Source organism: Gymnodraco acuticeps, unplaced genomic scaffold (assembly GCF_902827175.1).
Source record: "Gymnodraco acuticeps unplaced genomic scaffold, fGymAcu1.1, whole genome shotgun sequence".
NCBI lineage: Eukaryota > Metazoa > Chordata > Actinopteri > Perciformes > Bathydraconidae > Gymnodraco > Gymnodraco acuticeps.
In genome coordinates this window covers 147,315-171,766 of record NW_022992232.1, presented here as the reverse complement: position 1 = coordinate 171,766, position 24,452 = coordinate 147,315, and the positions used below count along the sequence as shown (strand labels likewise).

Here is a 24,452-nt window from a genome sequence, read left to right as displayed (position 1 = left end):
AAAATATGCAATTTCTAACACCAACTCCATAATCATTGCACTACTACATACATTGTAGGTGTGCAGGTTGTATGAAACTCTTAAATATAGTGCCAATTAGGACAGATGACCAGAGATTAGAGCCAGATGGCTTTGTTCCAATGTAATCCTCAAACCCTTTCAACAAATGACTTTTATGAAAGGCACGAACAGAGAAAACGTAATGCAACAAGTAACCAATGAGAGTAAAGCCACCTGATCAGGATCAACAAAATCCTCCAGCTTTAAAGCCTTTCTGCCACAGTGGGAGCTCTGTGAGGGAGCGCATTAACACAGGGCCAACTCTTAAACACAAACACGCTCACATGTGACCAAAAATGTGTCAGAAGGTCTCATTAGGATCTGAGAGCGCTTCTGGTACAACCTGCCTTGTTAGAAAGAGCCTCCTCTCTGCTGTGTACACTGCACTACAATTAAGATAAGTTCATTAAGAAATCAGCTTGTTGATGCTTAAGCTGTCTACACATGATTAAAGGTGAAATCACTGGGCGCTGGCAGTGTTTCTATGGAAACAGGAGAGTTCTATTCAACGTCATGCAAAATTGTCGCAGAGCACTGCGCTCAGAGTTCAAATTATTTCAACTTTGACCCTGGATGTTGCTTGATTGGTACTCATTTGTATTGACATAGGGGTGTCATAAAAAAAAGAAGTAAAATAATAAGAACATAAATATGATTTATATATATAAAATAATAATCTGTGTATTTTTTGGCAATATATGTGTATACATTTTTGCATATCAAGTGCTCTATTTTTTCTGTATGTTTTTATTCTTATTTTTTTTATAAATATAATGTTATTTTTATTAAATGTTTTCCTTACTCTTTTCCTTATTGATTTAGTTTTTCCCTGGAGGGCCAACTTGCACATACACAGTGTGAATGTTGTGGTTTTACTTCATTTTCAGCAGTGATAACACAGATGTTGGTAGTATAATTGACCCATTTCATATATTCAGATACAATGAATTAAATACTAAATTGACATTATTTTGAAATGTGAAGTTCACTGACTGTGATCAGTCTGCTGAGAACCGCCTCATGGAAGTGTTTTTTACTGCTTAAACAGACAAAATGTGTTACAGGAGGTCATTCCGCCTACCACAAAATGACTATTAGCATATCAATGACTCACTCTGTGTCACAGGATCAAAACTATTTGAAAAGCTGTCAACCACAATAAATATACAAAAATATTATTTGACAACCTCACAGCACTTATTCACTATATTATAATCCAATTATCCTTGTTCAGTTGTATGCTCAGCACATGTTCCCTTGTCTTGGTTTAGTTATGCTGTTGTTAAGCACGTGCCGCATTTACTTGAATTTACAGTTTGAAAATACAATTTGTTTTATTATTCTTTCACCATGCAGGGTTGCATGCCAAGAATTCAAGGTAACGAGGGTTGAGTTATTTATATGAAAGCAATTGTTTTAGGGGGGTGTAAGTATTCCTCTAATGAGAAAGCTGTGAGAACTTTTCCCCTCTGTTTCCACAGATACGTCCAAATACCTGCAGTATCATTTGGTTAAACAAAAAGTAAAGTAGTCCTCTCTCACTATGACTCCCTCTTCCTCCTACGGATGACCTCATGATGAAGGCGTCTAAAAACAATAGAGGTGGGAGAGGAAACACTCTTTCCTCTGTAGAGTGGCCCGCCCTGCAAAGCCTTCCACTTGAAATTCCTGACCCCCACAGTCAGTGAGAAGATGAAGGCGCTGCACCTCTTTTATGTGAAATACCTTTATGTGGACTTGGAGCAAATATGCAGCAGGTCCCTGAAGGTCAAGTCACTAAAAAGTTCCCTTAATAGGTCGAGGCAGTGGAGGTTGAAGCGCGTTTAAGAGGTGACCTCATTGTGGGCGTCAGTAACGGGACAGGAGTTGAATTGAGGCGGACGCGTTCTCAGTGACAAAGCTGTGTGTCATCTGAATCAAAACCTGCTGTGTAAGTGAAGCCATGAATGAGCCTTTTGAGAAGCTGTTGGTTTCTCCGTTACTCTTTGTTTCATGGTTTCTCTGTACGTGTACGCTTGCTCAGTTATTATCTTCTGTTGCCAGGTTTCAGTTAATGTTTGCCAGCTGTTTGAGCCTTTAAAAGAAAACATTAAAGCAGGGCTGAAACCTTGAATGGATCCAGATTGTCAGGTGTAAAAATAAAAATCCTGTTTTACTTGTGAAAAATAAAATGTATTTGATAATAAAGCCATGGAACATTGTGATTCTCCACAAATCGCTGACGTTCGATATAAAACATTATGAATTCATTGATGGGGAAAATGGATAATAATTAAGAAGTGCTATAATAGAAGACACAGGGAATAATTGACTTTGTGGTTTAATGTTTGTCTCGTAGTTTTCTTTGTACGTGCACACTCAGGTATTATCTTCTGTTGCCAGGTTTCAGCTAATGTTTTCCAGCTGTTTGTGGTTTGAAATAATCTTTTCAAGCAGCGCTCCAGACTAACATTCACACTTGTTGATCCCCCATTGATATGGTACACCGTGGTCAAAATCAATGATCTTGCATGCTAATAAATACCTGAATTTGCTTTATTTTTTTATTATGTAAGGTTTAAAATGACTAGAGGATTGCAAATGATTGAAATTAGAATATTTCAATAGCTCAATTAGTCCTTGTCATCATTCATCAATAATCAGCTGAAGGCAGTTTCACTTTTATGAACACATATGTATGTGACATGTAAATTGATTGGTTAATAAAGTATTTCTCCACTACGTAAACAAGTGTCTAGCATAGGGCACCATGTGCTGGTGGGGAACTAATTACATATGGCTTCGACCCTGGCTTGATGCCATCGCAAATAAAGTCTCTAGTGTTATTATTTCTTTGGTTTATTTCCCTATTTGCTATAATAAGTTCATTCATGCCCCATTTTCTACGGTGTTTACATGACAATGCCAGACAAAGGTCTCCAATAGTAGGTTTCTCTTTGTTGAATAAGATACAGTGATCTTTCAGGAAGTGTGCAGATCTTTATTCTTCTGCCCCTAAGTTACCTTTTTTTTGTTGGAGTGCCCCCTCCCGCAGATCAGCCTCCAGCTCGGACAGCTCCATGCCCTGGGGGGTGTTGGGTGGGGTCAGCAGGCAGGACGGGTCCAGTGCCAGGCTCTTGTGGTAGCCCATGTCCACTTGTCCTCCCTGAAAGGTGTTCTGCAGCTCTAGGCTCTTCAGCTTCTGGGTCAGGACTGCTTCACAGCTCCTCAGGTCACCGTGAGATCCTTGGGCCTGAGACGGCTCTGCAGGGGAGGCAAGGTCCGAGCTGGTAACCTGGTCAGACACCTCCTGATGGGCAGGGTCCTGGAGGACTGTGACGGAGGGCGAGGTCGTAGACTGGCTGTCTGGGGTTGCCTGAGGAACATTAAGTCAATCAATAACAGATGTTGAAACATTAAGGTGTCTCGTTTCCTGCTCCGAGGTCAGAGAGCTTGTTACCTGTTCCTCCACATCGGACTCGGCTTGGGTTTCACTGCGGGGGAGTCGGCGGATGAACTCCTGCAGATGGCCGAGCTGCTCGAACAGAGCGGGCTCCACCACGGGTTTACCAAGCTCCAGATGAAACGTGCTGCTGGGCAGGATGAGCGGTGGGTGGCTGTCGAAGCTCTCCAGGATGTCGGCTGCAGACGGAGAGAAGGTCAGCCGTCACCATTGACCCCAAGCTTCATAACAGCCTTCTAATGAAATTCAAACCTTAAACTTTCAAGTAAAGCTGCTGTGTTGGGTTAAAAGGATACTTGGATTGTTTTTATATTACCTAGAGAGATGAAGCTGTTCTATGCCCTCTTAAGGCCACACGGTCCATTGAGAAAAAACGAACTAATTGAAGCAGATTTAACTGATGAGAATGACTGTTATTGTCAATGGAGTCTGGTGTAGGGCTTCACTTTGAAGAGAACACAGATTACTGATTCAGTTCCCCATCAGAAAGGGCTGTCTGACTGCAAGATGATGCAGTGAACATATTCTAAATATAGCACACACATAAATTAATATTTATTATTTCAAGGTCGTCATTTTTGTAGCTGTTTAAAATGTGTATTGCAGCTCCCCTGCCCACTTTGTTTCAACGCTGTATCACATGTCTATTTGTCCAAACAACTGCCCTCTACTGTAAGTAAGGCTAAGCACCTCATACAAAACACACTTCAGGACGTCCAGCTATCCTTTTAACATCTAATTAAAAGCGGTAAATAAAGTTTAGGAATAACGCTGGTTCAATTGAGGGTATTATTATTTTACGTAGCAGGATGGAGTCGACCTGAATCAATTAAGAGGTGGAAGCAGGTGAGAGCGTGGCGGAAAGACGGATTTGAGAGGAAAGCGTGGGCGAGAGCTGATTGGTGGAGACAGACTGACAGGATTATTCTGTAGGTAAACAAAGACTAAGAGGGAGGCTGCCGCTTAAAGGTGCATACAAGCGTCAGTGTTAAGGTACTTTAATTATAATTAGTTGTAGTTCATTACAACATGAGATCGGGCCTTTTGGGAGGAAGTGACAACCAGCAAATATATTTGCAGATGATATTTTATGTCACTAAATATATGGATTATCTTTAGGATGGTTTAGGTCACTCACCGGTCCTGACAGCGAGCTCTGCATCGTTCAGAGTCGGGGTCCATCCTGCAGGACAGGCTTTACCCGAGTGGTACTCCCTCAGCGTGTGGTGAAGCTGAGCAGCATTCAGGGCAGAGAACTCTGTCCGGAGAGAAGTCCAGGACGCCTGGAAGGACATGAAACAACAAGTAAAACATTGAGAGTTATTCTAACCTTCACCAAACGTAACCCTTGTGCCTCACTAGATGACATTTTGGGAGTGTTGAAGTATATTAGTATAACAATTAAGAAGGGTAAGAGTTTAACAAATAAATCAGCTCCTATAATAAGTCTAAAATAAAGTATGTAGCCCAAATACAGACAGCTAGACAGAGGAAAACAAATATCCCAATTAGAACCTAATTTAACCGCAATGGTTGATCAAAGTTCAGCAAGAAACCACGTATGGTTTCAACTAACTATTTTAATCATTTTCCACCAGATTGAGTCATTTTCTGATGTGTCATTTACTGGGAAAATACATGCTTTTTCCTGGTTTCCAGCCCCAAAAAGAATCAAAATCAGAATGGTGTTGTTAAAGGTGGGGTAGGTAATTTTGGAGAAACCAGCTCGAGTGCGCTAGAATTTGAAAATACACAGCCGGAAAAAATCTGCCACTTCCCTACAGAGCCCCTCCTCCAACACACACGAACGCGCACATGACCAATGAGGGCACGAGATAAGTTTGTGCACAGATGGAAGGCTGACAGGCAGGTAGGGCATCCAGTTATTTTGGCCGGCTCAGATGATTGGCCGTGCTTTTTACAGCGCCACGGCTTCCACAGATGATGTTTTTAATGGATTTTTTGTCAAAGCACTTCAGATATTCATTGCTATCGGGATGTTAAGAGCATTCCATGCAATATAACAAAAAGTGTATCTCGAGCCGGTTTCTCAAACTTACCTACCCCACCTTTAATCAAAAAATCTTTCTAACATTTCATATATTGAAAGTGACCTTTCTTTTCAGGTTTATTCATAACAAAATTTGAAACAAACTGACATTTAAAAGGTCGACATTATGAAAAATAATGCAGTTTAATAGTTATGATCAGGATTAACGTTTGTTTAAAAGATTGAACTTAGTGAAAGTGTAGAAAAATACTAATGAAAGGTTTTTGATACTCAGACTGTCCTGTACTCTTAGTAAATTAGAGCAACGTTTTCAAAGTGAGGCACAAGAGCTAAAACAAAAGATTTTAAAGTGATGTTTAAAGCTTAAAGAACGAGTCACAAAGGCTTATTGTGAGATGACAGTGAGGGAGCAACAAGTATTTTCCCATCATGCTTGTTTCCATATAAGGAAGCGGAGTCATTGCTACTCTCTCATTTGCATGTGGAGTATTTTAAACCAATGATATGATCTAGTAAATAGCCTTTGTCTCTGCGGTAACAAAACCTCTTGGGAAAATATTTCTCACATGTAAATACAGAAGCACTTGAAGTCATTTCATATCATTACAGCTTTTCTTAAAAGCTGCATACCTGTGTTCACTCTGCACTCCTGCATTATAATTAACACGTCATTCTGGTTCTGTGCAGCGTGAGAAGTGTAAACATCTCATTCTCAGCAGCGTCTTAGGTTTCTTATCAGGAAATATAACACACTGGAGAAATACATGATGTGACCATCTGATAACTACAGAAAGTAACTGGAGGACAAGGCAACAGGTGAGTCACCGGCCAGCAGCGTTCATGTGATTATTACACACATTACGTAGTTCATTCAGTCTGTTTCCAGTTGAATTGAAGGTAGCAGGACTTTGCCCAGACATGCTGGGGCCACAATAGAAACTAGAAGTGAATTGTTGTTGCTCTCCTATAACAGACGCCACAGTGAGATCAGCATAGGTGACATTTAAATGCTGCTCATTAAAGCAGCATTTAAATGCTGCTCATTAAAGCAGCAGAAATGTAAAAATGTCAGTATAGTCTGACATTTAATGTCTGGCAGCTTTATTCCCACTTAAAATAACTCCTCAGATGTTGTGTTCTCCATAACTGCTGGCAAAACAGGCGACGCCACATCCCTGGCGTGTAATTTACAACTCTGCCACTTCAGTTTTTTAAAAGCCCAGAACTACTCCAGATGGAAAATGCTGAGGGTGTGTGCTCCGCTGCAGCAGCCACAAAGTGACCTCATGCCAGGGCAGGGATACATAAAACCACCAGCTTCCTAGCAACCCTCCAATCCCACGAACAGACGAGACACAGCCTCCAACAGCTGTGTGAGGGGGGGGGTGCTGGTTTGTGCCCCGGAGATGTTTCAGGCTGGTACAACTGCGAGTCATATAGTGGAAACAGGTGGGTAAAACTGAGCCTTGTATTACCTAGTTCCTACACTTAAAGTAAGTCAATCCCACTGACACGGATCAGATTCCTGTCAACCTTAAATTAACTTTCTCGGTCAGCTGGAATATCTTAAAGGGGCCTTATTATGCTTTTTGGGGTTGTCCTGTTCCTGTCGTGTGTGATTATTTTTTATTATTCATGTAAATCGTATGAAAATGCTAAAATCAATGTGTTCCCTCCAGAGGGAGTTTCTCTCCCACACACTCCCCCCTGCCTGAAACGCCTAAAATGGACTCCTTTATTTACTTCTGTAACATAGTGACATCACTCTGTAACACTCTCGCTTCTATTGGCTAGCACTGCAACACACGTCTAGTGATAGGCTAAGGGGCGGGACTTCTCTAAGCAGTTGACCAATCACAAAATAGCCGGCTTGCTAACCAATCAGAGCAGACTGGGCTCTGGTTTCAAACAGAGGGTGAAAAGAGGTGCTGCAGCACAGGCAGTATGAGACAAATAAAGAGCTTTTTGAACATTAAAGCATGGAGACATGTCCCGGTAGACACTACATATTATATTAGCGTCTTTGAGCATTAGGAAAAGCACTATAACAATCCCATGTATTATTATTATTATAAAATACAAATATGAAACTTGAAAACTTACATGAAAGGGCCCCTTTAAAAAGATTTCTATGGATTCCAAATTGAATATCTGGCCAAATTGTTTTACATTTGAACAGTCATTAGTCATTTTGTGTCTCTAGATGATCCTTATGTGTGTCTTTGCTGCTTTTCTTTTGTCCCTTTGTAGATTCATTGTAATGGCATTTTTTCCAGTTATTTCCAGTCTGAGGTTCTTATCTGCTTTTTTTATAGTTGTGGGGGTTTTATATCCCTTATCATAGTCCTTTAGATTCCCTGAGTGGTCTCCTTAAGTCTCTGTGGCCTCTCTTTATAGTCTTCTTGCACCTACACTACCAGTGGCGGTTCTAGACCAATTTGACTGGGGGGGCAACTGGGGGGCCAGTTATTTTCTGAGGGGGGCACAATAAATGCAGGACGAAAAAGAGAACTAGACAGTATGAAGTAATTGCGCATAAGAAAACAATGCAATACAGTTATTGGTATTTGTTTCAGTACACTTATTTATTTCAGATAGATCTTATAGTTATTACTGTTAGCTTCAGCTTAAGTTATAGTGCAATGTTTGCACTAACACCATATTTATATAAAAATAAAGGCAATGAACAGTTACATCTCTACTTTACATAAGGGTGTCTGCACAATCTCACATTACAGCAACAAAATCCTGCGGTTTTTTGCAAACCGAGTACCAGAAAATATACATTTAAAAAAAAAAATGTCATTGTTAGGGGGGCCACAGGGGGGTCAGAGGTCAGTGTTAGGGGGGCACTGCCCCCCCCCTAGAACCGCCCCTGTACAGTACACCTTAGGCACTTTGGTCTGTGCAAGAAGGCCTGTTCAGTGACATCCATGCATGCATACAAACTCTGGCTAACAGGATATACTCAGGTCCTTAGGATTATACTGTAAGTAGAATAAGTGATGGCCAAACCGTCATTGTCACCAGGAAATCATGTCTTGATAACTTATGTCTATTTACTTTGTTCCTCAAGGCCATTTACTCAAATCGGATCGATGTAAATCAGCTCAACTATAACAATGAATAGGCTTCCACAACCTTTACACCATGGTTTGGGGAAAATAAGAGGCTATAAAAAAGAGAAGTAGCTACATGTAAGCAGGGGGAAGGTTCATTACATACATTACTAAGACAATGAAATCATTCATGCTGACGCAAACATGAGTTGACCCTCGAGGCTACCCCCACAAGGAGACAAACAGGAAAGGAGAAACGGATGTCCTCTGACCTGCAGGAGGGTTTCTTTGGGTGTGGCCAGCAGATTGACAGCAGCAGAAAGCTTCTGGAAGAATTCATTTGCCAGATCGCCCAGTCCGATGCCCTGAATCCAATCCATCAGCAGGTCAAGGTTGGCCCGGATCTGAACCCCTCGGGACCACTGGTAGAACCCAGAGACAGATCCTGAAAAACAACATGTTTAAAATCAGAGATGACATTGATTTGCAACCTATATTATGCTCAACCAAGTACGATGTGCTAAAAAATACGTTTTAATAGCACTTATAGAATAGTATCTATGCTATTAGCCTAGTTACATTGAAATGCAAAACTGTTCTTAATTCTAAATGCTGGAAATGAAAGATTTTCAAATGTTTTTATTAGAAAATGCACTTCATTCAAACATAACAACATAACAAACATGCATAAAAAAGAACAAAACATAACAATAAGTGTACCTATTGCAAAGTCTCAAGATACAATTTCTCATAAATAATGTAAAAAACCAACATAAATGCATGGTGCATGTCAATAATGATCATATTTGAACTAATGATTTTTGTAGGTTTATATTTTCATATTTGTACACCTTTTAACTATATTTCTATATAATAACCATTACAGGCGTATTTATTATATTTGATTTGTATTTAATGTTTTTGTGCACTTTCCTAGTTAAACTTGTTCGAATTCAAAAATGTTGCAAATTAGCCCTAAACACAGTGTAGAGCTGAGTCCAATGGGTACAGTATATCGTCAGATTTGCAGAAAATGTGTCATTAACCAGTCATGAAATATAAAACTTTGATATGATAAAGGTGCTAGATGAAACATCAGGATCAATTATTCAATTTAATCCGGAACAAAACATGAATGAACCATTTAATACTGTCGTTATCAAAAAAATTACTTGAAACTACAAATGTTAAACTCATTGTGGCGCAAACTGAAAATTCAGAGGATCATTAAGTTAAATTAAAGTAAATGATTCCTCTATTAAATTATACAGTAATTAATCCTCTAGTGGTTGAGCTATTTCAGTCCAAACCAAACTTAAAACAAGAGCCAAACCAGTCAAACGGGTATCTTAATGCTGGGAAAGTGAGCAGAAGTCTCACCTCTCTCCATGAGGGCGTTGAACAGCGATGCGTTGATGAAGAAGAACAGGTAGGCACAGAGTTGTAACGAGATGTCTGGATGGACCTGGAAGGCTGTGAGAATCTTCAGCGCCTCCTTCAGCACCTCCAGGATGCCGCCCAGTCCATCAGGCACTCGCAGCTGGCCGCTCTCTGAGAACGGGTTCCCATCCAGAAGCCCGGGCAAGGCTGAATACATGCTCTGTGGAGAGAGGTGGAGACAGTTGACCTCTCTGCATGCTCTACAATATACTGGATAACCAATGCTGATGCTCCATGGGAGTAGAGCAGTGAAACAGATCACTTTCACACAATTCCTGATTATATCAAGTAGTAGAGTGTCAGGAAGTCAGTGGGAAAATAATGTTGTTTTTGTGTGGTACTGAACATAATGAATCAAAGAGCTTTCCTGCAAACTTTGCTTTGTGTTCTGTCATTGCTCATTATATTTTAAGAAATATGTTTATTTAAAAATAAACAAATTAAGTCAATGCTAAAAAGTTTGGCCTCCTCTTTGCATTTTTCATTTAAGTCATACATTTTCAAAGCCAAGAAGTGTCTGATAAGGTTGATCCAAATGTGTGTACAAAATTTGTTTCTCAGTCATTTGACACTTGAATCTCTTTAAGAACATTTCTGATTCTTGAAAGGCAAATGTTTTTGTTTTTTAAACTAAATGTAATTTTCATTAAATATCATACCACTTTCAAATTCAAAGAATATCCAAGGTTTAAAAAAAAAAAATGTAAGACAGCGAACTGCAATTGGTGAAGGATCATCTGTATCACCTCATTGTCACTTGTCAGCGCTCACACAGATCCGGCTCTTATCACTACTCCTTTCTTCTAAAACAGTTCTGCCATTGTTTCACATAGCATGACATCACACACACTCTCACTCTCAAACCATGAAGATAATGACCTCAGACAAACTGAAAGAGGCCATAAAGACACCAATAACCCCATGCCTGGAGAACAGATCGCTGAAGCGTTGCAAATCTCCAGGGGGCTGTTATCACGGAGATCTGTTAAATCTGTTATCTTGTTTTGTTTTTTTAAAAAAGGTGAATAGTTGTTAAAAAAACATCTGGATGTTTAGACATTTTCTTTAGTGTATTCGTTCTTTTTGTGTGCTGTTTTACCATCTGTATGAAAGTCCTTTGCGACGTTTTATTCATATTTTATATTTAAAAATACCTTACCAGAAGAAAAAAACTACTTGATGGTAAGATGTATGTATACTTGTGAACACTGAGTCACATTTCACAGGAAATCAACAGAAAAACCCCCTCCCTTCCTCTGATGACAGTTTGACGTCCTCTGCCGGAATCAGATCCTCCTTTTCTTTACACCAGAAACACAGTAACACTTTGCAATGCTTCTGAAAGCTTATCAAAGCAGAAACGGCTTGATTAAGAAGCCTTAAATGTGAGAAGAAAAAAACCGTGATGGACTGCAAAACTGTCTCAGAAAATGCCCCATGAACTGCCACGCTATTGTTTTGCTTAAAAAAGCAGTACATATGTCTGAGTATTCAAATTAAGGGAACAGACATTTCCTGCTTCCTTCCTTCCCTTTCTCAAACAGTCAGTGTACAGGGTGTTGGTGTTTCTAAAGACTCTGCTGCAGTAATGTTGACTGAATGTTCTGCATGAACCAGACAGGCTTTTATAATCCTCTTTAACATGGGAAAGTCACATAAATGTAGCCTGGGAGTGTTCAGTTGGGCTGTAAAAGGGGACGGTGCACCGCTGGCTGTCACCAAAGCAAATCAAGACAATAACTACAATGAAATTCTAGTCTCTGAAAGGTCTTAATCAAAGTCTATGTAAGCGTTTTGCAGTTTTGATGGTAAGTAGTATACATTGTAAGTGCTTCCTGTGGTGAACCCCAAGGCTCCATCTTAGGCCCCAGGATAATTAAAACAAATTAAGAAGACTGTTAACGTAAAGGAAAAACAAACTACACCAAAGTCATATGGCTCATGTCAACAACACTGAAGAGAAAGACTATAAGCTATAAGAAGCAAAATGGGATGGTGCACCGCTAAGCATATGTTATGCTTTAGAATAAATGTTAAATGATTTGTGTTAACCACAGACCTTGTCAGGCTTTTTCAACATATGTGTTAAATGTGTCCTCTAAACTTGGCCAGCTGTTTAACATTCTCTTGAGCTTGTGAATTTAGAGATTCAAAGCCTGTAGACTCGCACCCATGTTGTTGCAAAAATCCCCATATCTCTCTGTTTCTGAAGGAAGTCCACATTATTATTTCCGAGTACTAAAGAGGAAGGACAACCTGTTCATTGCAACACATGTTTTGATACTTCTGTCTTTTCATTATTCGGGGGATAAAAGTCGTGATGAAAATGCTTTGTGTTAGTCAGAGTGAGTTTTTCTGAGTTTAAGAGGTTAACATGTGTCACTTATAATGTTGACCTTACAATACAGCTGTTGCCCTGGCAACAATTAACAAAGTTGCATTGTGGGTAATGTAGGCGAGTAACAGATAATGCTTTGAATAAGAAATAATTAAATCTCTAATTGTGCTTCTTCAACTTTATGACATTGTGAGCAGGGGCGGACTGGTGGGGAAAAGTGGCCCGGGGATTAATTGACAGACAGGCCCACTTAATGCGCGGCATGTATCGGCCGGCTGGCGACGAAAGTATGTTGCTTAACAAAAAACCCTATGCATTTTATGTTATTTTGGACCATTATTCATATAGTAATCACATTACCTGAGCCCTTGTGTTGCCTAGAGAAAAATAGTTACAGCATATATTTAGTGATTTTAATATTAACAGATCATTGATGCAATAACATCTGGACCCAATTTGCCTGACTTGACACATGGAATAAAACATGGGCGTAGGAAGCATCCTCAATGTGGGTGAGAGAATTTAACAGGGGGTGTGGGCAGGTGGTGGACCTAACCTCCTCTAGGGGGGTCCGGGGGCATGCTCCCCCGGGAAGATTTTTTTTTTAAATGTTGAAGTTAAATGCATCAATCTGGTGCACTTTGAGACCAAAATTAGGGACTAAATCTATGGATACATCTCTCAACACCCATATGAACAGATTTACTTTTTCTTTCAACATTTATTTGAACAGCAAGTGGAGGCAAAAGTGACTGCACCCAAAACAATAAACCTGCTAGCTAACTAGCCTAAACTCAGTAACAGAATGTGGGCAACACGTTCTTCTCCACAGCCGCGCGACCTCTGAGTCACTTCCCCCTTTTCTATCCTACGGGTAAAGCCACTCCCCCTGAACCCCGTTTCCCCTGCCAACCCCCCCCTCCCCTATGCAAGCCCCTCCCTCTGAACCCAGGGCTCGCTACAATCCTGTATACTGTATACACAAACTATACAAAAACGCCTTTACGCTTTGGGGCTTGTTTATTTTTAGTGACAGCTGCTACGGGCCTGATGTGTGAACTGATAAATAGAACATAGGTAGCCTATCAGAACGGCCAGCCCAGCCCAGTGGGGTGGCCGGAACACATACAAATGTGGGCCGGTAGGATTTAGGTAAGCAAAAAAACAAAAAAGGGAGTGGCCGGAACACTGACAAATGTGGGCCGGTAGGATTTAGGCAAAAAAAATAATAATAATTGGCCCACGCACAGCACCGGCCCACCAGGAAAACTCCCGGTATTCCCAATGGCCAGTCCGCCCCTGATTGTGAGTCTGCCTATGCTTTAGACGTTATAGAGTGTTGCAGGAATGAGTCAGAAAAAGTGTTAATAAGTTATACATTTTGCAATTCTACATCCCTTGTCTGGAATACGTTTGAGAGTCGCGTCTTATCCCACATCAATCCTCAGATCTTGTTATATCTCACACAGGCTCCGCCCTCTACTGGACTCTATGGGTACTACTCTCTACGATGCTATGCGAGCATTCACATACTGAGTTGCATAAACGTAGCCGGCCAATCGGGGCGAGCCTACCTGAATGCGCGCGCAGGCCCACAGTATATAAGGCGGCTACGCCTCCCGACTGTCATCCTTATTCTCTTCAGCGAGCAGCAAACAACTGAAAAGCTAAACGTGAGAAGAGGAAAGATTAAGAAAAGTAATGGATTCACCACTCCTTGAGCCCCGGCCTTGCCCTACATGTCCTGGCTTAATTGTGGGCGCTGATCCCCACCGCCTTTGTTTCGAGTGTTTGTGGCCTGACCACGCTGTGGATGGCGTAAAACATTCCCCGTCCTGCAATGCCTGCCGTTCGCTCCTGCGGCTCAGACGCCAGCATCGTCTGGAGCACTTCCAGGCACGCTATGTCTCGCCGGACGAGGTGCAGGACCAGGAGGAACTCGAGGTGGTGGAGATGGAGGACCAGTAGGTGGCCGGGGAGGTGCCGTTTGTATTTGCCATTCGGGCGGGCCGGGCGGCCCCGTTTGTCGAGGAGGAAGAAGACGAGGAATTCTCGGTGTCGGGCGCTTCTGGGTCCGGCGTCCATGAGGGTCCACCGCGCAGGTCTGCCCGTCAGGATTTCCCGTCAGGATTTCCCGTTGGTGATGGCCATGACGGCGGAGCGTGTAGGACTACCGCTCCCCCCACCACTACCACCGAAGCCGGTGAGCCGCCTCCGTCAGGAGTTCTACGGTCCGGTTCAGCCGGCGCAGCCGGCCTTTGTTTCGCCCCCGTTGCCAGATATCTGGCAGTGTGTGGAGGCGACGTGGCGGCACCCACTGAAGACGAGGGCTTCAGTGGCTGGTATGGCGGGAATCCTCAGGGTGCAGGGCCGCACGGACACAGCGTATCCACGTAAGGGCTCTTCGGATCAATCACCTCGGTCACATAACGCTTCAGTCGTTTGGAGGAAGAAAGGGCTCCTGGAGAGGGTGAGACGAGAACGTCTGTCAGTCATCCTAGTGGCCGCAGGTCGCCGCTTGGCGCCGTGGTACGCAGAGGTGACACAGATGATGGTGGGCCAGCCCTGGACGGTTCCTCAGGTCTGGGGGGCGTTGTCTCAGGAAGCAGGGGCAACCTCTCCGCTAAATTGCACCTCCTCTGCCAGCGTGCGCTGGCATGTTATGTAGAGCGCACGGCTTCCATCAGGCGCACTGAACAGCTGTTTGTGTGCTTTGGAGATGGTGTGGCTGGTAAAGCTCTGTCCAAGAAACGCCTGACAGGATGTCTCTGCGAGTGCATTTCACATGCCTATGGACGGGCGGGGAGAGCCTTCCCCACTGGGGTCCGTGCACACTCTACACGGGGTATGGCTGTGTCAACAGCCATACCCCGTGTAGAGTGTGCACGGACCCCATATGCACAGCGGCGTCTTGGTCTACGCCAGGCCCCTTCATAAGGTTTTATCTCTTGGAGATGTCTGGCTCTTTCTCATCGTCTGTGCTTGCCGGGGCAACACATGAATGGTGAGATGGGGGGTGGGGGGTGTGGGTCAGTAGGTATCTGACCTCCCCCTGGGACATAGTGCACTTATGTTTTTCCCATGCTCCTTAGGGACTCGGGGAACATGGTGGGCAGTAAACTCCATACAGAGCCTTCCTCACTATTTTCCATGCACAATCTACACGAGGTAAGCGTGTGTGAGTGTGCTCTATCCAAGCTGCGGCCCGACTTCTCCACGGTCACAACCGGATGAGAGGAAGTTGGGGTGCGGTGCGGTGGCTGTTAAGGCCGGTCAGGGGCAGTCTGATGGGTCGATGTTGTAGGACGACAGGGCATTTATCCATCAGGGCTCCACCCACTGTACCCATAGAGTCCAGTAGAGGGCGGAGCCTGTGTGAAATATAATGGGGGGTTACGTATTGTAACCCTAGTTATATAAGCACAGGCGGAGCCCTCTACCTGGGGGCCCTGTCTTTCCTATGCCGCTCGCTGAAGAGGGTGTAGGATTATATAACTAGGGTTACCATACGTAACCCCCCCCCCCCCCGTTTTGTCTGTTCCAATTATTTACCTATTAATTTTTCTTTTAAATCCACTGTAAACTACTTTTTCATCATAAATATTTTTACCTAATTTAAATATAATAATAGAACTGCAAGACAAATACATCTTTAGATTCCGATACAGTGGTTCTCACTGAATCAGCCTGATTTTGTTATTCAACAAACCAGTGAAACCTTGGGAGACAAGATTGTGCTCACTATCTCAGAGGCCTTTCCTGACTGAGAATGCCAAACAAAGTTGGTGTTTCCATTCTGATATTGTGTTTTCTTTCTGGAATATACTCAATGAAAACAGTAAATGGTGTTTACACAGTCCAATTTCCTGCTTCACATGTGATTTACACTCCGATTTCACAGGTCAAAAGGAAATGAAACATACAGGGGTCCAAATCGACTTGCAATGTAAGAAAACATAGGTATTCAATCCCCAAAACTGTATCCAATGTTGTGGTGGTCATAACTTATGATAATTTATTGTTTGTGTATGGTAAATAATACAGGAGATTAATTGGATTTCCTTTTAAGCAAGAAAGAATACTGAACACTGTTACTGAACACAGCCAATTTCATATGTATGGAATTTCCTGCTGGTCTTATCGCTGTTGATGTTTTTTTTAATGTAAATGTAGTTTGCTGTTTGTTTTCAACTTGGCGTCCGTCGCATGCTCTTTAATGTGAAACTCATGTATGTTGCTCTCTTGGCCATGACTCCCTTGCAACATAGATTTCCTACTCGCAATGGCAAATACTCCTAGATAAATTAAGTTAAAAAAATTAATTAAAAAGTAACTAAAGCGTGTTTAAGGAACTTAAAATAAATCTGCAAAAATTGAAATTATATTATTTCCCATATCATTCAGCCCTATATATGAGTGTGTATGTGTGTGTGTGTGTGTGTGTGTGTGTGTGTGTGTGTGTGTGTGTGTGTGTTTGTGTGTGTGTGTGTGTGCAGGGCCGCCCCTCCCTACAGGCCAATCACGCAGGCTGCATGGGGCCCCGCCTTGCACAGGGGGCCCCGCCCAAAGGGCCTCAGCTGCTGTGCGCAGTTCTCCGCTCAGTTCTCCGCTCAGTTCTCCGCTCAGTTCTCCGCTCAGTTCTCCGCGCACCCCCTGCTGACACGCGAGAGTGAGAGGTGACAAGGGGAGCACGTCTGTAACCCGACACCGTTGCAATGAATCGACATCTGACCAATCACGGCTTTGATACGGCCACTAGTGCAGGTGAAGAGATGTCGGTGAAAAGACAGTTTCAGTCCGGCGCAAGCAAGAGGGAAAAAAAACAAAACTTGAAGAAACTAGAGCATCACTCGAAGGTGGGTTATTGTATGAGTCAAATGTACAACTTGTGAATGTTGTATAAGCAAATTGCCAATTGCCATATTAAAACATCAGCTACAATTCACGACATGAAGAAGGCAGTCTCTGCAGAGCATACAGGCTAATGGAGATGCAGTTATTTCCAGCATTCTTTATTTACCATTCATTCAAGTATGTGATGCCTTTTATCTGCTAATGTACAGGAGGAAGAGTGATACACTGTCTGTCTACTTGGCTTACATAACAGTTAAAGTTTACAGCCTAACAAACATGGAGCATTTTTCCCCCTTATATTCATTTGTATGTCAATTTGCACATTTCATGGTGATGCTCAGCCTCTCCCCTTAACTCCTAACAGTCATCATCATGTCAACCACAACACAGAGAAACACTGATAGAAATGTGTGTGTAGTTGTTGATACATTGCTGACAGAGGGAACTACGTTTGAATACAGATTTAAGAAATATCAGTTTTTGAGCATGTCATAAGCATGTTTTGTCTTGACTATATTACAACTATATTATAATAAAATAATATAGTATTTATATTATTGAATTGATTATGATTATTAGTAGAAGTAGTTTATTTGCATTAATTATATTTTTTATCTTTTAGAGGCTAGTATTTGGCAGGAAATGCAGACGTACCTGTAAACGCATACTGAACGACATACATGCACATTTACCATTTACCTCACTGTATAAAAAAGTAACTGTGTTGATAATAATAATTATCATAACAGGAATTATATTTGCAAAGTAGCCTACTTTGTTTCCAAAAAAATTGTTTCACTCCTGTCGGTTGGGGGGGGGGCCTCGTCTCACAATGACGCTTGGGGACCCAAGTTGGCCATGGACGGCCCTGTGTGTGTGTGTGTGTGTGTGTGTGTGTGTGTGTGGTGTGTGTGTGTGTGTTGTGTGTGTGTGTGTGTGTGTGTGTGTGTGTGTGTGTGTGTGTGTGTGTGTGTGTGTGTGCCCTGTGTGTGCCCTGTGTGTGCCCTGTGTGCCCTGTGTGTGCCCTGTGTGCCCTGTGTGTAAAGTAGTAAATTAATGTGTGGAAGCAAACCTTTGTTAGATAGTAGACAGACTGCTGGAAGGTGAACATGATTACTTCCTCCAGGACCGTCATGGCCTCCTCACAGGCTGTCCGAGTGGAGGAGATCTCAGAGTCCAACAGACCTGACAACACACACAAACACATTTTAAAACCACATCACCAGATGATAATAAAGTTAAAGGCCATGCTGTCACCGCACCTTCCTCCTCATGGTCCTGCCTCCAGGGCAGCAGCTGAGGGACTTCGTGCTGGATGAAGTGCAGCAGCTCGATGGAGTTGGCCATCCACAGCACCAGCGGCTGCAGACCTGGGATCAGCTCTTCCATGCTGAGCAGCTGAAGGTCCTCGGGCTGCCCGTCCCTGGAGCTCCTGATGGAAAACACAGAATTGATGAGTTCAGAACGGAGATAAAGCTTCCATGCATACCGTGACAAAGAAATCTATACATAGTGTTACCATTACATAATATTTGTCAATAATTTCAGTATTTTCGACCTTGTTTTTCGCTGTTTGAAGGTTTTTTAATCATGTAATGACCCATCAGATTAATCACTGCTTTAAATTATTAGAAATGAATGATAATGACAAAGAAAAGTCATTATTTATCCACCCTATCATAACACAGCTCACACTCAGAGACCAAGCAATGCAAACTAACATAAAAAAGGAAAAAATCTTCAACCACATAAACTAAATTATAGTATAATATATTAATATAATAACTTAAACATAATCATCATGATGCCTATCGCAAAAATATATACCTGAAAAACTGGAAAGTCATGCATTCATCTCTTATTTTTACATAATACATGTGAAGTCTTACTAGTTTTGTGTCAAATGTTATATTTTAATCTGGAAAATGTGCAGAAACGTTGGGTTATTATGGGTACTTTATACTTAAACTTAAGACACTGCTTTTGAAAGAACCAAGACCTCGAAAACAACATTAAAAAAAAAGATTCACTTATCAAATGAGCAATAACTTGCATAGATATTGTTTGTTGTTACAACAGAATTAAGTGAGTCATGTGTTAAATTCTTTGCAGAATTGAAATATCGAAACCTGCTATTTTTATAATCATAACCTATTTTTAAATAATGACACAGTTAAGATCGTAAGATATTTTTAGGTAAAACAAAGATATCCGGGACACAGGACTTGACTCTCAGTTAACTTCACTTGAAGTTCCTTTAAAGGTCACCTATCATGCTATTTTTAGGCAATAGCATAGGTCTCAGATATATACAAAAATGTAAAAAACATGTCTATGAAGTGTTTTGGTCAAAAAACAGATCACCCCAGTGGCGTAACTATCGACGGGGCAGCCGGTGCAACGCACCGGGGCCCAGAGCCGGCCAGGGGCCCATGCAATTAATTTGTAATTTGTCTGTCCAATGACCTTGCTCCCTTTCATGTCATGTGATACCTTGCATGACGAGCGAACAGTTTAATCAACCTCAAAAGTTATAGGTACTGTAGCTAGCAGCAGCAAGTTTAGCAGCATTATAAAAAATTGAATAGCTTGCATTTATAATGTACTGCAAACCAAAGCACAAGAGCGGCGCTCAAAAGGGAAAGGACAAGAGAGAACAAGGAGATGTAACGGCTAAACTGACGAAATTAGACTGTTTTTTTTGTCATACATCGTCCTCGAAATCTCGATTAATTCTGTAAAGTGATTGTGTGATTAGTTCGCTGTGCCGTTCAGGATGTGGTGGTCTGAGGCCAGGGCAGGCTGTTTTTGATAGCCTACATGTGGCGCTTATGAGTGGTTGTGTCTGTCCGTGCGTGTGTGAGCGCATCAGCGTGCGCTTATGTTTGGGGCGATGGGGGGTGGGGCCAAAACAATATTTGCACCAGGGCCAATCACAACTTTGTTACGCCACTGGATCACCCATTCTAGCCATGGCTCATATCCCTCTATTTCTCTTCCTCTTACGAAAGTGCTGATTCTGGGTATAAACAGGTCTCTCTTGGGAATGAGACCCTGTGTCTTAGGCCCCGGCCACCGAGGACGAAAACGGTCGTTTGTGTTACTGTTTAGTGTCATATAGACCGTTCGGCCACACGAGGACGACCGAATACGGCACTAAACGACTGCGGAAACGATAACGGGTCCCAAGGTGATAGAACGGCATACGCAGCACTCTGGGGAGTCCAACGGCTCCGTGTGTGCGCCCTATACGATCATTTTCTGATAATGATGAGGCAATAGCCCCGCCTCTGCCCACCTCTGCTGCTCACCCCCGCGTCAAAGTAAACTGCACACTGAATTCAGATTATTTATCTTTCTCTCGATATGGACCTAAACGCGAGTGAAGTCTAATCTGACAGGACGGAGACACCTCTCAAACTACCTAAACTAGTTATAAATATGTTTATTTTTGCTGTCGGCCCGGTCACTCATTACTGGATCAGCTGCTGCATGAAACAGACACTGACGCTGTCCGAAGAGAGGGAGGAAAAAGAGAGGCTCCATGTATTTTATTATTATATTATTCATTTGTTTTAAAGCTCAATAAATCACAAAGAAGACCTTTGACCGGCACTTTTATAATTTTGTCCGGAAGAATTAAACTTTAATACACGTTGACTGGCGAAAAACTCTGCCCGGTTCCCTCGGCCCCCACCGCGGAGAATAAACAGAAGGGCAACCATGACAACCATGCTTCTTCGCTGCTTTTGTGGAGGAAGTTACAGCGTCACGTACAGGCTCCTGCATATGTACTGCAGCTTTTCCAGCGGTTGGAGCTAAACGGAGCGGTCTCGTGTGGACAGACACTATCCGGTGAATATTGCGTGTGGACGGAAGCTTTTTTGCGTTTGCGTTAATCCTATGCGTTTAGCCGTTTTCGTCCTCGTGTGGCCGGGGCCTCAATGAGATTTTCACCTGTATAAATAAAGGCTAAAAAAACGTTCTTTATTTTATAGATATGACTGAAAGAAATGCTCTCCTTTCACAACTGGCATTTTAAAAATAGACTTTGACTGCTCTTTTATTCAGACAGGAAAACTGGAGGTGTTGTATATCAGCTGCTGTTCTCTCTGTGGCAATGTTATGTATCTTTGGAAAAACAATGCGTTTTACTCACGATTCTGGCTGGATCGCTGCAAGTTCCTTTGTCTTCTCCTAAGAGGGAGAACACATAAAGAAAATATAAATTCAAACAAAAATCAACAACCTCGTAAACATTAAATGCAACCCTAATGGCAAACGTGATTACTTTACAATCGTTGCCACTCATAGGGGAATATAATCCTTGATATGAATTGAGCAATCTATTACATTTTGTTGATGTATTGGTGCTCTTTCTATGTGGGATGTAGTAAATGTACTGCTAGTACAAAATGTCAAGTAATTTCTTCCAGCCGTCGAGAAAGAAAAGAGTCAAGTGTCAAAGTAAGTTCATATGAGTCGAGTTTGTAAACACTGATGGAAAATGCAAGCTTCCTCTTCTAAAGAAACAAACAACCCCCACGTTGTATAACAGGCGTTATTATTAGAGCGTTTAAAAACGGTAATTTTACATTTATTCAGTGAGTCTTTAGATAATGAAAAGTGACAACAGTGACTGATGTTAAACATAGCAACAAAAAAATTAAAAGTAGTGACTGAGTGCTCACAGCCTGGCCATAGAAACAGGCAGCAGGTATAAGATAACATGGCTGCCAAAGAGGAGCGAGTATGCCAACAGTGGGGAGGAACTGCTGTGGAAACAGAGCAGCAGCTCCTCACACAATGCCAACAAGTTCAACCTGTACGTCAACAATTATTCTCAAAATGATATAGTAAGCATCCTCAATTATTTGAAAAAGAAAATCAAAAACTCAAAATATTACTGGGGCAAAATAAACAGTATGAGGGAATAAGACTGACCTGCTACACAAGGTCTCACATCTCATGTCTTTTTTTATTTTTTATTATTATTTTCTTATTAATGTATTATATAAATTGCCTGAATTTTCCTTTCTTGTGTTCCCTCGAAAAAAAAACATGTTGTTCTTGCCTATGTTCAGAATTTAGCGGTTTGTTTCAAATGTGTATTTGTGTATGGATGTGGCAATTGTACAGAGCTTTGGCAATGCGTATATATAAATGTCATCATTCACCCATTCACAGCCATGAATCCAGACACAAAGGCTGCTCAGGGAAGCTAACATTCACACACTCTCACACAGCTGGCCATCAGGAGCAACTTGGGGTTGAGTATCTTGCCCAAGGATACATCATGTTGACTGGGATCGAACCCACAATCCTCCAATTGAAAGACTGCCTCAGAGCCAAAGTCACCTAATCATATAATAATGAATAATACATGACTAGTAATAAGAACTACTGCCTGCAAACTGTACTATAGAAAAAATAATAAAATGGCGTGAATGGATTTGATACTCAATTAAAACGTAATAAAAACGATTACACTTCAACAGACTAATTGCACTTATTAGCAAACCACCTCAGTGTCACTCAGTCAATATCATGACCTTCTTATGTGGAGTTTCAAAACTAAAAGCCATCTAAAAGGTCATATATGTTTGAACTGTGTTTCCCATCAAAATTCAGATTAGTTTACAAGAATGGCTGGTATGATTATGTGCGAATATATACAAAAAATGCATAATTTATCATTATCTTTATATAATATAGATGCGATTTCTTTAAGGAATATTTCCCAGCCCTATGCTGAATACACATGAAAGAATCTGGGGTAAGAGCTTCATCCTTACCCACATAACGAGCTGGATCTGCCCGGCTATCCGGAGCAACAGCTGTCTGAAGTGCGTGGGCTGGAAGGTGAAGGCTGAGTGCTGAATGCAGAGGCTCAGCAGGAAAGCAGGCGTCAGCTTTGGTTCATTCCCTATGGGGTCCAACATATCCAACACCTCCTGCAGCACTCTCTCCTCATGCTCCAGCTCATAGACCACCACAGCTTCTGTGCCCTCCAGGTCCCTCCATCGAGGCGGTAAACACCTCCTCTGCAGCCTTTTGATGGCCATATTGGAGCCGCACGATAAACAAGAGGATGTCTTTGTGTGAGAGTTCGGGCAGAGTTTGGTCATCCACGGAGGCGTCTGCAGCGACCCTGATGTGCTAGTAGGATCCTTAAACATGAATAGGTAATGTTTCCCCAAGCCCACCAAGTCCCCCGGGTTTAGTTCAACCTCCTCTTTAAGGAGGAATCCGTTTCTGGTCACAGGAGCTCCGTGGAGAGGCTTCAGCATGGTCGAAGTCTTTCTGTGCTCCCCCGTGTTAGAGTCCAGGCGTCTGACGCAGCAGTGCTGAGGCAACACGTCAGGAGCAAAGAGAAGGATGTCCACCTTCAGCCTCTCCTCGTCCTCTCCGTTACAGTGCGCCCTGCAGCAGCCGAAGATGGTGGTGGTGCCACTCATCAGGTAGATGACGAAATCCTGCAAAATAAGGCTTCTGTTTAATTCATGGCAACAACGAGACCAAAAATGATGCTTTAATTCGCCTGTTATTGTCTTGATTCATCCATTCATGCTCTAGTTTTTATAAAGTCAAAAAAAGGCCGTCACAATTTTCTATTTTCTGTCTGCAGAGGTTTTGTTTTGTAGGATCGACAGTCCAAATCCAAAGATGTGAAGTTTACTGTTAAATTAGATTTTTTTTTAAAGCAGCCAATCCTTACAACCAGAAGCTGTAGCTCCCTTTCTGTCTTCAGGTATGTTTTGGTTTTTCTGCTTGAAAAATGACTTAAATAATACATTATTTACAAATGTCATAAAATGATTGGCATAATGTGGACAACACATCCATCCAGAGAATTGTCTTGGGGAAAATGTATTTTACATTTTTTCAAGCCTAAGTTTAAGAGAAAATAATGAAATGTTAATCTTCCATGTTTTTGGGAAGGCCACAAAACGTCAAATAAAATGTAAAATTGATACACAAAGTTTTGCAAAACATACTAGCATATGAGTCAACAGGCTGAAGTGTCCTTGGGCAAAGATCATTTATTCCAAACTGCTCCCATGTCTATAGAAATGAAGTGTTTTCCTTTAAATGTCATTGTAGTTTTCTAGCTGGGTCGTTAAACTGAAGAAAATGTCCAAGTGAAACATAGTTATCTTGTCAAAATATTGTTAGTAGCCCGCAGCAACAAGTAAGGTGGAACTTCCTACTCAAGATGAATGGTCCAATTAGAGGAAATCCATCAAA

General features: G+C 42.0%; 1 protein-coding gene across 2 annotated transcripts in view; it reads right to left on the bottom strand.

The window, feature by feature from the left end:
- The window catches only part of si:ch73-281f12.4 (RA_Radil_like and Myo5p-like_CBD_Rasip1 domain-containing protein), a 37,701-nt gene that overhangs the window by 6,560 nt on the left and 6,689 nt on the right, over positions 1 to 24,452 (bottom strand). For both annotated transcript variants that reach the window (XM_034206215.1, XM_034206214.1), the window contains 9 exons: positions 23,000 to 23,680; positions 21,364 to 21,401; positions 18,467 to 18,636; positions 18,277 to 18,389; positions 9,953 to 10,172; positions 8,845 to 9,017; positions 4,641 to 4,785; positions 3,500 to 3,681; positions 3,064 to 3,415 (listed from right to left, as the gene is read on the bottom strand). In XM_034206215.1, coding sequence (XP_034062106.1) covers positions 3,064 to 3,415; positions 3,500 to 3,681; positions 4,641 to 4,785; positions 8,845 to 9,017; positions 9,953 to 10,172; positions 18,277 to 18,389; positions 18,467 to 18,636; positions 21,364 to 21,401; positions 23,000 to 23,680 — 2,074 coding nt within the window. The remainder of the gene's footprint in view (positions 1 to 3,063; positions 3,416 to 3,499; positions 3,682 to 4,640; positions 4,786 to 8,844; positions 9,018 to 9,952; positions 10,173 to 18,276; positions 18,390 to 18,466; positions 18,637 to 21,363; positions 21,402 to 22,999; positions 23,681 to 24,452) is intronic.